The 14,482-nt window shown below is 42.2% G+C and overlaps 2 protein-coding genes across 8 annotated transcripts in view; one reads left to right on the forward strand and one right to left on the reverse strand.

The window, feature by feature from the left end:
• Positions 1 to 11,854, forward strand: part of B3GNTL1 (UDP-GlcNAc:betaGal beta-1,3-N-acetylglucosaminyltransferase like 1) — a 94,521-nt gene extending 82,667 nt beyond the window's left edge. For 6 of the 7 annotated variants that reach the window (XM_032751707.3, XM_072937118.1, XM_072937119.1 and 3 more), the window contains 3 exons: positions 7,118 to 7,186; positions 7,646 to 7,720; positions 9,950 to 11,854. In XM_032751707.3, coding sequence (XP_032607598.3) covers positions 7,118 to 7,186; positions 7,646 to 7,720; positions 9,950 to 10,030 — 225 coding nt within the window. In that variant the 3' untranslated portion in view covers positions 10,031 to 11,854. Of the gene's footprint in view, positions 1 to 7,117; positions 7,187 to 7,645; positions 7,721 to 8,928; positions 9,633 to 9,949 lie in introns of those variants that run through there. The other variant, XM_072937117.1, reaches the window with a different exon arrangement.
• TBCD (tubulin folding cofactor D) overlaps positions 10,951 to 14,482 on the reverse strand; it is a 109,901-nt gene continuing 106,369 nt past the window's right edge. Inside the window, exons 39-40 of the mRNA XM_032751706.3 lie at positions 12,608 to 12,692; positions 10,951 to 11,278 (exon numbers count right to left, since the gene is read on the reverse strand). Of these exons, the coding sequence (XP_032607597.2) occupies positions 11,267 to 11,278; positions 12,608 to 12,692 (97 nt within the window). The 3' untranslated portion in view covers positions 10,951 to 11,266. The remainder of the gene's footprint in view (positions 11,279 to 12,607; positions 12,693 to 14,482) is intronic.

Genomic DNA, 14,482 nt, shown 5'->3' on the forward strand with positions numbered 1-14,482 from the left:
ATGCACAAAGCAAAAACTGAACTGAATTTCCTGCCTGATGCCATTCCAGTGCCATCCCTCAGTCATTGCCATCACGTGGCAGTGGGTGAGCTGGATGAAAAGATATTAAATGAATCAGTTGCTTCATCCAGAGAGGACAGGCCTGTCCATGAAATATGATTATTTATTTATTTTATTATTATTTAGAATAATCATAATGACAATTATATTTTCATTTATATATTAAAAATCTATAAAAGTATAAAGCCAACTAAAATTAAGTTTAGACAGAGTATAGCTGTCTAAACTTAATTTTAGTTGCTTTTATACTTTAAGTCAGTTTAGGCTCCTGAGATTTCACCTATGCTTTGTTTGTCTGCATACTTTTATTGAGATGCAGAATTGAATCAGATATTCTGACTGACTTTGTCTGGACTGTGGAGTCACTGCAGGGTTGTTTTCTCAATTGGCACCAAGTACCTGCAGAAAATTTGGGACACTTACTCCTAGGACAAATAATAAACCCCCCCAAAAAAAACCTACAGCTTGTATTATTTTGTAATTTTGAGACAAACCTGAACTCTACTAAATCCTTAGGAAGAGAATTAAATAATTTGAACTGTCAGGCTTAGGGTGTGTAAGAAAACATCTTTTTTAAGAAAATAAAAAAATGTTTCTAGTATTTTTAGAACCTGGTAAACAAAGCAATTGCATTTCTTCTGCTGACAGGGTCTTTGTGGGATGTTGAAAAGCCCAGCTCTGCCCTGTGCCAAAGAGCATTGTTTCTTAGAAAACAAAATTCAGGCAATTCCAGGAAGCAGCAGTCTGTCTGTGTTCATACTCACTAACAAATTATTACTTTAGTTTGTTTGGAAAACAGTGTGGATGTGAGCTGTGGTTATGTTAAAAGAGAAAAGGACACCTCAGCAATTCTCCTTTTCCCCTCAGCCATCTGTATATGGCTGAATATTAAAATGATGCTTTGTCTCCAAAGGAGTCAGGCAAAAATCCAAGGCTCAGGATTTTTGCTAAACAGCAACACACAAAAAAAATTATTCCACTAGTATTTTTTTTATGAATTAATTACCATGATCTCAGTATTCTTAGGGAAATTCTGCTTCCTGGCTGTCCCCTTTTTGATTCACACTGCTGACAGTGGTTCAGTATTAACATTTCTGCAAGAATGAAGTCAAACAGGCCTTTTTTTGTTTAAAACACATCCGTTGTGTCTATAATTTGCAGCAGAAGATGGAAACCAAATGTTTTAGGGATGCTCCATGTGCCTGGAGGGTTTCTGAGCTGTCTTGTCTGCTCTTTTATTCTCCATCAAACTTCAAGCTGAAAGGAGAATTTAAGCATTAACATTTTGTGTCATTTCCGATGGCTGAAAATAACGTTCCAGTGGCTCATGGAAAAGCAGGGGAAAGGACCAAATAAGCATCAGCTCATTAGTGGGCTGGAAACAGTGCTTGTACACAGCCAGGCCATGCCATTCCTCTGTGACAGCCCTGTCTGCTGGTGGCAAACAGGAAAAGCCTTTTGAAGGTCCTTTTCCCTGGCTCATCGACCATTTAAAATCATCCATTGGTTTCCCTTCTCCTTTTTCCAAGAGAAGCATCACCAAATCTTGTTGTAGCATGTCAGAATCTGAGGTATTGATGATTCCCAGATTGTAAAAGTCTCTGTCTGTCAGCCCCGCTGCCAAAGCAGAAGCCATAATTCGTCTGTGCTGTTTCAAGGTTGTTTATTCTGTTTATCTCTAACATGTTCTGCTGCCCTGCCGCAGCTCTGTCCTGCAGGGCAGCGTGTGGGGCTCTGCCCTCAGTGGGATGGTACAAACATTAAATACCACAAACTACCTGTGCTGGATTTACAATAACGTGCCAATATCTGTCACCTACGTTGGACAGTGTGTCCCCAGCCTGAACCAACAGAAAAATGCCAACACCGCAGTGAGACATGGAGGGCATGAAGGAGGAGAAAAAGGACAAGGCACACCCAATTTCCTCCATCTTGTCCCCTTTGGACCCCTAATCTAGAATCCTAAAATTTTACTTTTGTACCCGTGCCACACTTAATTATTACTTATATCAAACACTCAGAGCTGGTAATTCACCCTGTAGGATTGAAAACTCTTTTCCATGGCCAGAGATCACAGCCAGTGTCTCTGGGGGCTCTGTCCAGGGGGGTTCCTGACCCCTGCCAGGGTCCCAGACCTGCCAGGGCAGCCAGAGGGAAGCCCTGGATTCCCAGAGGTTCAGCTCTGGTCCTTCAGCTCACTCCCACACACAAGAAATTTTCAAGTTTTGTAGCATTTTAACCATTCTGGAAGTGTGTGAGGGGCACTATCAGAGCCTGGAGTGGGGACGTGGAAAGCAAAGAAACAAGAATAAAGGGGAGAATGTTACACCCACCTCAACAGTGGAAGGGTAATGTGAAAGCAAGTTAAATGCCTCCAGAACAAGGAGAGAGACGAAATTTGAAAGTTTCAGTTAAATCCAGGTATAAAACACCCTAAAATGACATGGGGTAAACGGAGGCTTCGTTTTCACAAGTAGTGAATGCTTCTTGGCCAGGAAACCTCCCTGCTCTCCCCATATAGGAGGAAGTGCTTATTGCAAGCTCTGTTTTGTCAGCACAGAGCTGTGCACACCCAAAACGTGCCTGGCATCACCCAGATTTCCTCTGCAGGGATGAGTGTCTGGCAGTGAGGTCCCACACCTATGAAGGCAGGTGTATTTTGTACAAATAAGGGAAATGTTTTATGTCCAGTGATTTTGCATGTTGGATTCTGGTGTTAAAATTCTTGGTGTTAAAATTCTCCAGTGACTCTGTTGTGGGTGTGTGCAAAAGGGGGAAGCTGCTGCTGTCTTCAGTGGAATGGTGTCTAAATGAAATAATGATTCTTGGGATTTAAGGATATCCACAGCTTCTGTCCTGGCTGTAGTGCTAAAGAGGTGAAATAAAAGCAGCTGCTGGCACAGAAAATCACTCAGGTTGTGACTGGTGCTTGCTGGTTCCATGGCATGGCAGAAGCTGTTCTTGCCTCTGTGTGTCTCTTGTCCTGCTTTTTCATTAGCTGGATCTATTTGAACTTGCACTGTAATGCTTTCAATTACTTTGTTTTGACATGAATGGCCAAAATTGATTTTGCTTTTGTAGAGATGTATATTAACAAGCTCCCGAGGCTTTCTACAAGCTTCAATGAAAGAATTATAAATAGAAGTATTAACAGGGTTCACTAGAAGTTTAAAACAGATGGGGGACTGCATGAGATGGGGAGGGAATGCAGCAGAAGATCTGCTCAGTGGGACTTTGCAGGGTTTGCAGGTTGTCTCTTTGGAGGTGACTCTGAGGAGACCAGCTGATGTTAGGAGAAGTCACAGTCTGCAGGTGACCATTTATTGAAAGGGTTTTCCAGTTTTCTGTCATGTTCTACTCAGTTATTCACTCTCCCATGTGGAACTTGCCTCTCATGTCCTTCCAGACCTGAGAATGTGCTGATTTCAGGTTGTTTTCTGTAAATCCTGTTACAAACCACAGGTGAAAATAGGATGGAGGAATGAAATCCAGTGAAGATCATTCACCATAAAAGGACACCATTAAGCTGATGAAATCTTTCCGTTTTCCCATTATGAAACCTGAGTGGAATGGGAAGTGTGAGGAAACACTCTCTGCAGCAGCCAACCAGTCACTCAGGAAACAAACAATTAAATGGTTGTGCAATCACAGCAGAGCTCAAACAGGCAGGCAGTCCCAGCTGCCCCCCAACACCCCTCTGTCCTTGCTGGTCCTTCAGTCACTTCCCTGGTGTGCACTGGAGAATCTGCTGCCCATTAATCCCAATAATCTCCTTTTCCCAGGGAGGTCTGATAGCCCCAGCCTGGCCCTGCAGAGCCCCTGAGTTTGTTAGGAAGGGCCAGCCAGAGAAGGGCTTTTATCTTCCTCAGACGTGTCTTCCCCTAGCAGAGGTTGTTTCTGAGTTAATATCTTATCTTTCAAGCTATGTAAACTTTCTCTTAGAAGGGAGAAGTCATTTCTCCTTTTCCCCTTACACCACTGTTAATGGAAGTTGCAATCCATATTTATAAAAAATACTTACAGTAGTTCCTTAGCTTGACTCTAGCAGATCCCCAGCTGTCTCCTTCAGTTTTGTGCTGAGAGGATCAGCAGTGTTCTTTACTTTGGAATTTTTGTAATTGTGCAGTTTTTAATACAAGTGATGTTCAAAACAAAAACATGGAATAATTAATATATTTTAGTAATACTAAAGTGTGATCTGAGGACTCAGCATACTGCCAGAGGTAATGCCAAAGAGTAATTTTGCTAAAAAAAAAGCAAATTGGGACTCCTTTATGGCTTTATAATTCAAGGTTTCTCACAGGGAGACAGGAGTTCATGTGTGGATAGATGTTCTTCATAAAAGCTACAAGAAAGAGGCCCATTAACGCAGGAAAATAAATAGGTGTCTCTGGGTTTATCCTGATAGTGTATAAAGTAAATAACTCCCATAAGTCTGATGGCCTGACTTCTCCTTATAGGATAAACAACTCTGCCTAAGTCCTGTATTTAGACTCCAAACATAGCTTTGCTTTAATTGGAAAATAAATAGTGTGTGTCAGAAAAATAGTTGCCTTACATTTTGGCCACCCACATGGTGCACAGGCTGCAGAAAAGTCACCCATTCAAGTCTGACCTGTTTTGTACTTCTGTAAATACCAGCTCTGAGCTGCCTGAGCCCATTGAGAATTATACAGGGAAATACCTCAGTGATAACAAAAAGGGTTTGAGCTCTTTCCATCTTCCAGGGGAAATCTGTCACAGACTCACCTGTGTTCTTTTTTTCTCAGAGGGGTTTGTGTGGGGGTGTTCTGGGGGCTGGGGAGTCACTGTGGAAAAGGGCAGAATTTTCTGCACCCAGAAATTGGAGTAACGGCCCAGGGTGAGAGGGAGGGTTGGAATTAACGGGAATTTAGTGATACAAAAAGTGTCTTTAGAGAAAGGCTGTTTACAAGGGGATGTAGTGATAGGACAAGGAGGAATTGAGATTGATATTGGATATTAGGAAGAAATTAATGCTGAGAAGTCCAGGCACCAGTCAGGGGTTTCTGATAACTGGGTTATAACACACTGAGGGTGAACAGTGAGACTTTCCAGCACAGATCTTGCAGCTCAAGTCTCAGTTACTGACAGAGAAATGTAAATAGAATTTCACTTCACCTTTTTCAAAAGTTTTGATGGTTATTTTGGTTTTTATTATCAATAAGCAGCTCCAAAAATAGCTTCATTTATTGGACAGTAAGTCAGTATATTGGACTTTGTTCCTAGAACTCTGTTGGGTTGACATTGAAGGCATATCTTGCTAAATATTGTTTATTATGATCACAGCTTCCAGGACAGTGAAACACAAGTAGAACTGAGATTTGCTAAATATTGGAGAATTTTAAAGGTGGTTAGCAGAGAATGAAGAGAATACAGCCAGGGAACTTCTCTTCCCACAGTGACTTCTACTGGTTCCCTTCATGTGCACACATATTTATATATCTGTGTGTATGTACACATCCACACCACCTGATTTTCCAGCTACCCCAAAGCATTGCAGTGGGCATGGAATTAGGAGCAGGGATGTAAAGTGGATCAATCTGTGAAGGAGCTGCTCGTGTGTGTGGCTCTAACCCAGCTCCACCAGCCACAAACTCCTTGTACAACCTCCAGGACCTTCCTGAATCCCTCCTTCTTTCAGTTTCCATTCCAGTGCTGACACAGGGTTCGTGTCCTTCGTGCAATCCCTGCATCAGAGCAAATTCTGGGTGTGCCCCTGATGTGACTCCTCACTCACACAGCCCCAGAGTGGAAATTCCATGTTTCCTTAACGTTCTGGTCTTCCTTTGGTACCTGTTTTGGAAGCAGCCTCTTCTCCAGGGGTTCCAAGGACTGTCCCTGCCCACCCCCTCCAGTTTATCCCCTCATTTCCCTCATTGCTTTGGACGCTGCTGCTTTGCAGCCTTATTTCCAGTCCCTTGATACTTCTGTTTGTATTCTCTTGCCACTGATATTTAATGAAGGAAGTGGTATTATGGTATTAGAAAAACCCTCTACACAAACAGAATGAGGTCACTTTAGGTAAAAGAAAACCATCTTAATCACAGGAAGAAAATGTGTGAGAGAGATTTGAGACACAGAAAGCCAGCCAGCCCTTTCAGCCTTCTCTAACTTAATAAATTAATAAACAGCTGTTTGGCTTTTCAGATTTTCTCAGCAGTAAGTGTTGTTAATCAATTTTTAATGCAGCAATTAAAAAGATACGAAAGCTGCTCTCCAGCTTTCAGCAGAATAATTGATTTCTGTACAACCTTAACTATCTCAACTGTTCTGCTTCAGCATAAGAGCTCCATGTAGATAATATGAATAGATCCAACGGAAGTCAGAGGAAAACATAGCCATGTTTATTTTAAAAAGTCTTCCAAAATGTTCCTGGCAACCTAGTGGCTCAAAAATAAGGCCACTGTGCATTTTAGATGGCAGGCATTTATTCTGCCTGCATATTTATGAGGAATGCAAACAAAAACACATCTGAAATATCTGGCACCTAGGGCTGCAAATAATGCTTTCATAACTCTAGTAAGAACAAGCAGAATGAAGCAGTAATTATTGGTGTTTAAACATCAGATCTGCTGAACTTTTCAGTTGAAATTCTAGCCCATAACCATAGGAATTCCCAAATTTGGTGTGCTGTGCCCTGGAATTGAGGCTGGTATTGCAGAGCACCACGGTCCCGAGGTGTCTGGGGGTACATCCCGTGCTTGGAGTGGGCAGGAAGAGAGAGGTTTTTATTACATCTCATCTTGGGGTTTAGTGGAAGTGCCAAAATGAGGAAATTAGTCTCTGGGTTGAGTTTACTCCCTGAGGATGGGTTTGGTGGTGTTCCCTTGTGCAGTGACTTAGATCAGAATGTGCTCATAGACAACTGCAGAATTTTCTCTGCTCCTTGAGATACACCCAGAAAGGATTTAATCAGGGTTTAAGCTCCAAAGGAGGCCCAGGGTGCTCCTGTGTCCATCCCCATGGCTCCAGTTCTGCTCACAGATACATTACAGGTGAAATGCTGCTACTGAAACGTTCTGCTCCTGTTTTCCAGGTAACTGCATTTTGTGATGTCGATGAAAAGAAAATAACAAAAGGATTCTACACTTATGAGGAATCTGAGGTGAGTTATAAGCACTCTTGCAATTCTTTATTGTGATCTAGAATTGTCCTGGGGAGCGTGATGAAGGAATTTGTCACTGATCTTGTATGTTGTGTAGCAGCTCATTTTGGTAAAGAGGCTGTGACAGAAGATTGGAGGGCTGGGAATGGACACTGGAATGCAAACTGGAGCCAGGACTGTCAGCTTCACACTCAGTGAAGTCAGTTTAGAAAGACAAAAATACTAATTCTGAAAGGATCCTGATGATGCTCCTCTCAGCAGCAGAAAGCTCCAAATTCAGATTTGGTGTAACTTCACACAGCTGCACTGAAATGTGAGGGGCACTGAAACAAAGGCAGAGAATGAGCAAGGACTCTTCAGCATCATGGCTCAACAATTATTTCCCCTTTTAGAGTTTAGCAACTCCTAAAACCAAGCTAGCAAGTAACCTGAGTGCTTCTGTACCCCTTCCTCCTGCAGGAGAGACCAAAACCAAAAATTCCTGTGTGTCACTTCAGGGATGCAACTCCGCCCTTCGTGATCTGCGTGAAGTTGGTGAGTTCCACCTTTGGCTTCCCCTGCAGGAGCAGCATTTGCTCCTCAGGAAAATGAGTTTCTATTTACTCTAAGTGGCTTTTCCCAAAAGATTTTACTCTACAGTTGAAAGGCTTTTTTATCAAACTGGTTGTGCACAGGGTGTTTTGGGATTTAAATCAGCAGTGTTGGGTAAAATTACGAATAAGAAAAGGGACAGCTTCTGTGAAGGAGCTGATCTGTTGTTCTTCTTTGCCCATTACCAAATATACCCCAATGAGCACATGCACTCAGCCTCCTTTGGGCCAGGTATTTCGCAGCCCCATGTATGGCAAAGGCTTTGTTTTTAAATCAGACCTTAAAAGCCATTTTGTTTGGCCCTGCCAGTTCTGAAGCATCTTCTCCATCTGACTGTGGTAACTTATTTCAACTGGTTTAATTGCCCTGATAATGTAATTAGAAGATGATAACCAGCAGTTCTTCTGCTGTTATAACACAGAAGCTTTAAAATAGCAAATACATTGCAGTGGTAAAAAACAATAAAACCCCTCTGACAGCAAGTAAGACCTGCAGCTCCACACAACAGTGACATTCTGAGGCTGTGCTGGATCTCTTCAGGGATGGATCCTCTAGTACAGCCTGCTTTTATCTTGGCACTCCCAGCCTCATGATCAGCTCTGGGTTGTGAAGCCAGACTGAGAGTGCCTCGGGGCATTATCCTGTACCGTTGTTTGATAAACTCTTGGATCAGCAAGTACTATTACAACTAATTTAATTTTTCATACTGCACAGAACAGTGGGTGGAAGTCCCCAGACAAAACATCTGTGCAACCTGTTCTGAAGCACATTTAATCTGTGAAGCTCTTACAATGAGACTATTATACAACATCTTGTCTGCAAACTCTGGTCTCTGACTTCAGCTGGGATTTCAGTCTGGTTTTCCCCTCATGGCCACTGAGCATTTTCTACTTGCTTATTCTTTACCAACCTAAGTTCATCACCATTTTCTGAAGAAGGAAGTGTGCTTTAAAGGGGCTTTATTGGCTTTTATGTTGCTGTTCGTGGTAGGGGATTATTTCTCCTTTTGATACAGACAAAACCTGCATGTTCCTTTGCAGCTCTAAGAGGGTGATTTTGGAGATTAGATGTGTTTATTAAGTGGGTTGTTTACAAGAAGTGACTCTCTTGGCCATGTACTTGGAGCAGCATTGGCTCATTTACTTTTTCAGGCAGTTCCTCCCTTGTGAGCACTGGCATGGCTTTGGTACCAGAGCAAATCCTCCTGGAAGAAGCAGGCATCCTCTGATCTTTGCTCAGTTTGCATTTTGTAATGGCTTCAGAGGCAGCTGGAGCTGGAATTCTGCTCTGTGTGTGTGAGTTTTTGCTGAAGAGAATGAAAGTGTGGCTTTAGCTGGTCAGGGCCACTTCACCCAAGGGTTTGTGCTGTTTGCTCTTGCTTGGAGGTAAAAACAAAATGCTTAGAAATGCTGCTTTGTGCCCTGGCTTGGCTTGGATTCCAACGGCTGGAAATGAAAGGGATTTTCATTTTTCTGTCACAGCAATTAAAGTAGTTTGATTATTGTATAAAGTTTTCAGAAAATTTGTGGTTAAGTCTCTTATTGTACAGCCCTGCTTGTTTTTTTCCTGTGCTCTGGGAATGAAAGATTTGTCTTTAACTCTCCCACTTAATTTAGCATCTGGTCTCTTATGTATTTTTTTAACCCCTCTATACAGCAGGTTATTTTTTTCCAACTCCTTCAATTCCAGTTTCAGTGGGATTCCATTTCTGTAACTTTCTATCCTAAACATTCACAGTTAAAGCTTCACTCTTGGTGTTCCGGGCCAACCATACAGACATTAATTTTTGGGTTTTGGTTTTTGTTTTGTTTTGGTTTTTTTGTGGCATTCCTTAAGATCAGTAATTAAGGATTCCAGGAATTGCTCAGGAATGCTGAAGTTGCCCTGTTTTCTTAATGACATCACTGATGCTGGCAAACACCAGAGCAGCCCCTTGTGTGCTCCAGAGCAGCACAGCAGAGTCAGGAGTTGTCTGATATCCCCCCTCACTGATTTGAACTCTAACTTTTCAACATACCCTGAATTTTTGAATAGAAACTTTCCTGAGCTTTCCTTGGTTTATTTGTTTAGTTTTGCAAATGGGACTTTCTTCTTTGGCCTAAAGAATCAGTAACCCAAACCTCTTACAGCCTGAAATGAGTTTGATCTCATTTTCTTCTTCTTCCCTCGCAGGACTTGACAGGTGGAGCCTTTGAAACAAACCTGGGCATGCTGAACCTGAAGGAAGGGATGGATTATTACCACTTTAACTAACCCAAGATGAGGCAGTGCTGCTGCTCTCTGTGTGTCTGAGTGCAGCAAGACCAAATCCTTCAGGGATTTGAACTTTTTAGTCATTTGTGCTTTGTTAATTTAATCTTTGGGCTGAGTAACCCCTTTGTAAGGGAGGTCATAGTTACACCAGGGCAATGCTGTCTGCATTACTTTTTACTGTGCACGTTACTGTTTTTTTTACTGTGTGCAGCACTAGTTTTACTGTTGCACATCACTCAGTTTGACTGGTAAATTGTGATCAACAGTCAGTGAAGAACCATGAGCTCCACTAATTCCAGCTGCTAGTCCAGCTTGCAGGACTCCTTAAGAAGTACTGAATAATCTCATTTATAGTTACTTCCTTCAAAACCAAACAGAGTCTGAGCCAGCCAGGTTGGAAGCGAACACCTGCAGTTTCCAGCATTTATTTCACAGAGAAACTGGCTTGGTTTTATCTTCTCTGCCTGAAGTTTTCCTTCCTTGAGATGTGTTATATACACACACAGCCACTGTTCAAGTGTTGGGATAGTGGGATTTAATTACAGCCATGAAGTAACAGTGTAATTACAATATGATGTGGCCTGTGCATTTGACCTCCCCACCACGCTGATCTCACTAAAGATCAATTCCAGAGTGATTTCATTTTGCAGGGGTAAGACATGAGCTGGATGCCTGGCAGCTGCTGGAAGAACTGACTCACCTTCTTCAAAACTTAGTTTACCACAAAAACAATTTGTCTGAATTAGTTACATAAAGAGCTGTTAAGAGAGGCTTTGCCATCAGCTGAAGTGAAACCTGGATGTTTTTGTTTGACCGTGACATAGGAAAGACAGATTTTTCTACAGGGACACTGGATGCTTGGGGATGATTTCAGTATCACTGACTGTTGCCATTCTCACCTCTGAAAAAGAAATCTTGAGACCAGTGCAGCAGGTCAGGTTTAATTCTTGGTGTGTGTACAAGCACAGGCTCTGTTCAGTCAGGGAAACACAAACCCCTGACACCAAACCAGACAGTTCAGTGTGACAGAGCATGACAAGAACCTGCCAGACAACTACATTAAAAACTGAAAACAAGGAATTTTGCTTCTCTTCCTGTGGCACATGTGCTTTCAGACAGGCTCTGCCTCTCCTGTCCAGCAGTGCAGTGCTCAGCTCTGCTGAGATCCAGCGTGTCAGGATGCCACAGCTCAGGAACCACGAGCTCCAGGACAGCCCAGCAGCCAGGGGCTGCTCCTCATGCTGAACTCTGCCAGAGAGAAAGGAAAAGGATGGGTCACATGCAGCAGGCAGCACTGTCCTGTGCCACTGCTGTCCTGGCACTGCCCCAGCCCTGTAATTAATCAACCTGAACAGAAAAGAAAATACTAAGCTGTAATATTTACTCATTTTAATACCATGGAGCAAATTTTGTTTGTATAAAATTTAAAGGAGTAGAAAGTATTGATTTCAGCTGAAGCCAACTTCATTCTCCTTTTTATCCTGCCATGCTTGGCCTCCTCTCTGGCTTCTCCCACTGCTGGGAGCAGCACTGGGGACATGGGGACAGCTGGGACAGCCTTTCCTCCTCAGTGGCACCCTCAGCTCTGTGCTCAAAGTCACACTGACTATTTGCTTATGTTCAGGGGAGCAAGAGGTAAAGTTCCAAACTGAGCACAAAAAATCCAGATCCCACCTGTACCAGCTCCATCGGAGGTACCTAGATGTGTATTTGAACATTTTTTATTATTTTGTTTATCCTAGAGACAGTTCTCTCCTAAAGCATCAGTTTTCTCTCAGCCTTCAATAATTAAGGATTAAAATAAAGGAGTTTTTTGAGATCAGAGAGTTTTTCTTGCAAGATCTCCTATTTTGAGCATAACCTTTCTATTACTTGATTAGAAAACTTTTAAAAGCAACACTCATTTTTTTATTCTAAAAACAACTTGTCTGGGCAGGAGGTTCAGACTCTTGTTTCTGAGAACTATAAAAATGTGAGCTGAGGTTTCTTAAAATTGTACTCAAAGCAGATGGTAAAAACTGGAAATAAGTGAAGACACTGCTATGAGGCAGCAGGAGGTCTTTGAAGGGTATTCACAGTGTCTTAAGTATGAGCCTTTAAAGAAAGATAAATATTTATATATATACACAGTGACAGATATTCTTTAAAACACTAAAATTCTCTTCTAGAACCCCTACCAAAGCAGAAAGGTCTCTGCTTCTGAACTACTGAATTGGGTGGGCATGTCCAAACTATCTAAAAATACAGATTATATATATATATATTTATACATATACATGGTTTTGTATCTATTCATCCACAGTGGCAGTGCTGCAATGCTGTGGTGTGCACACCACCTCATGTCATCATCTTGCTGTTGAAATGGAGAAGTTCCTGTCTTTTCCCCTTGCCCAGGAAGGGCAGAGGAGCAGTGGCTGCACATCTGTGTCTGGAATGTGGCGCTGCCAGCCTGGAATGCTCTCTGGAATGGGGCTGCAAGGGCCTCAGGCAGCAGCTCCAGCCATCCCACGTGTTCTGCAGCTGCCTGGGAACATCCCCCATGAAAAAAGCAGCCCCTGGAGCACATTCCCACCTCACCTTGGGCACCAGCTGGGGTCTGGGCACTTTCATCAGGTCGCAGAGGCAGTTTCGTCTCTCCCTCACCACGGGCAGCTCTGCTTCCCTGGGAGAGCAGAGGTTGTTTCCAGTTAATTCCCACACACCCATAAAACCCCTCAGTGATCCCCATCACCCCTCCATCAATGGGTGTGTCCTTCCATGCACATTTCAAATGGCAGGAGGTTTTTTTGCTGTGTCACATTTTTGTACCACCCCAAGTTAGATAAACCACAAATACACATCAGATCTGCCACAGGGAACCAGTGGTTAATAAAATGTCCAAGACTATTATTTTATAGAGTTTTATATTAAAAAGATTATTTGCACATCCCTTTTGATTAGAAGTTCATTTAATTTATTCTCTAAAGTCGGTGGGTTTGGAGAAGACTCTCCTATCCCCTCTATGAAGAAAAAGCAAAAAAAGGTGAGTCAGAAATAACTTCAACCTTTCTTTTTCACACCTTGGACAATTTGTCTTATTTACTACTGGAAACTTCCCTGTGGCTAAACAAAGTGTATTATTTATAGAGTAATTTGTTTAAACTCTGCATGACACAATTCTTTGATAAAGTGTCTGGAGTCCCAACAAGGAAAATATGTGCATCCCAGTAATTACCATATTCCTCCAAATTCTCATTTGGCTTCCTGCTGCTAATACTTAGGGTAATTCAGAATTAAGACTGATTATTTTAACACTGGGAGAGCTTGAGGAAAACAAGCAGCTCACTGTGACACTCAGCAACAACTTCCAATCTCTTTTTCTGTAAACAGCTCAAATTTACCAAGATAAAACAATTAAGTTTTGAGTAAATGAGCTCTTAGTCTTTCATCTCAGAGCAATGGCCATAGTGCAGCAGGGCACTCAGGGCTTGCTCCAAGCCAGAATAAGCCAGGCACACCCTAAAAATGACAGGGTGAAAACAGAATATTCATTTTTCTGGAGTGTTTTCCTGGGGAAGTGTTTTGCTTTGATTTAGGAGCCCAGTTGTTTATGAGCAGAGCTGAACTGCCACTGCTTTTCCTGTTCCACTGTGAGTGTTGGCCCTGGAACCATCCCTTGGTGACAGCACTCAGCTCATCCTGCAGTGTCAGCTAACAAATCCTTATGCAATTCCTGAGCAAGCCTGCTCTGAAATGCAGGTTTCCTAATGCAGCTCAGAGTCACACCCAACACAATCCTGAACTTCCACGTGCAGTTAAACAAGGAATTGGAACTGCAGGCAGAACTGCTGGCAACCATTCCTTCAAACCTGAGACTCTTCTTCCAGTTTTGCACTGGAAAATTCAGAAAAAGAGCAGCAGCCAGCCCTCCTAATGATAAACTCAGCTTTCTTTTCACAAATATAAAGTTCTTTAAGCTCAAGCACAGAAATAAACTGGAAACTACATAAAAGTCAAACTATGTAACATGCAATCTGCAACTGTCAGCCTTAAGGTGTATTTGTTCTTTGAGCTTGTCTGGGATAAATTTATTTCTACGAAATGTCAATGAAGACAAAAAGCTATTTAATATAATGACTGAATAAATTATGTATTTTTCTATATTTGTCTGTTCTCTGTGACTGCTATTTGGAGCAGCAGCCCCATGGCCCAGGTCTGTGACAAGGAAAAATGTTTAACAAGGCAGCAAAACTAATAAACTAATTATTATCTTAAAATTCTGTATTTTCTCAAACCTGCCCAAGTAATAATGCCCAATGCTAGAATTTGTAGAAAGGGGAAAATCCAGTACCAAAATGCTGGTTCCCTGCTCCTGCCACTGCAAAGGTGCTCATGGAATGATTCCTTTGCTCTAAAAGTCACTGGATCATGCTCATGAAGAACAGGACCCTCTTCCCCTGCCAGAAGGTAAAA

The sequence above is a fragment of the Taeniopygia guttata genome, chromosome 18 (assembly GCF_048771995.1).
Source record: "Taeniopygia guttata chromosome 18, bTaeGut7.mat, whole genome shotgun sequence".
NCBI lineage: Eukaryota > Metazoa > Chordata > Aves > Passeriformes > Estrildidae > Taeniopygia > Taeniopygia guttata.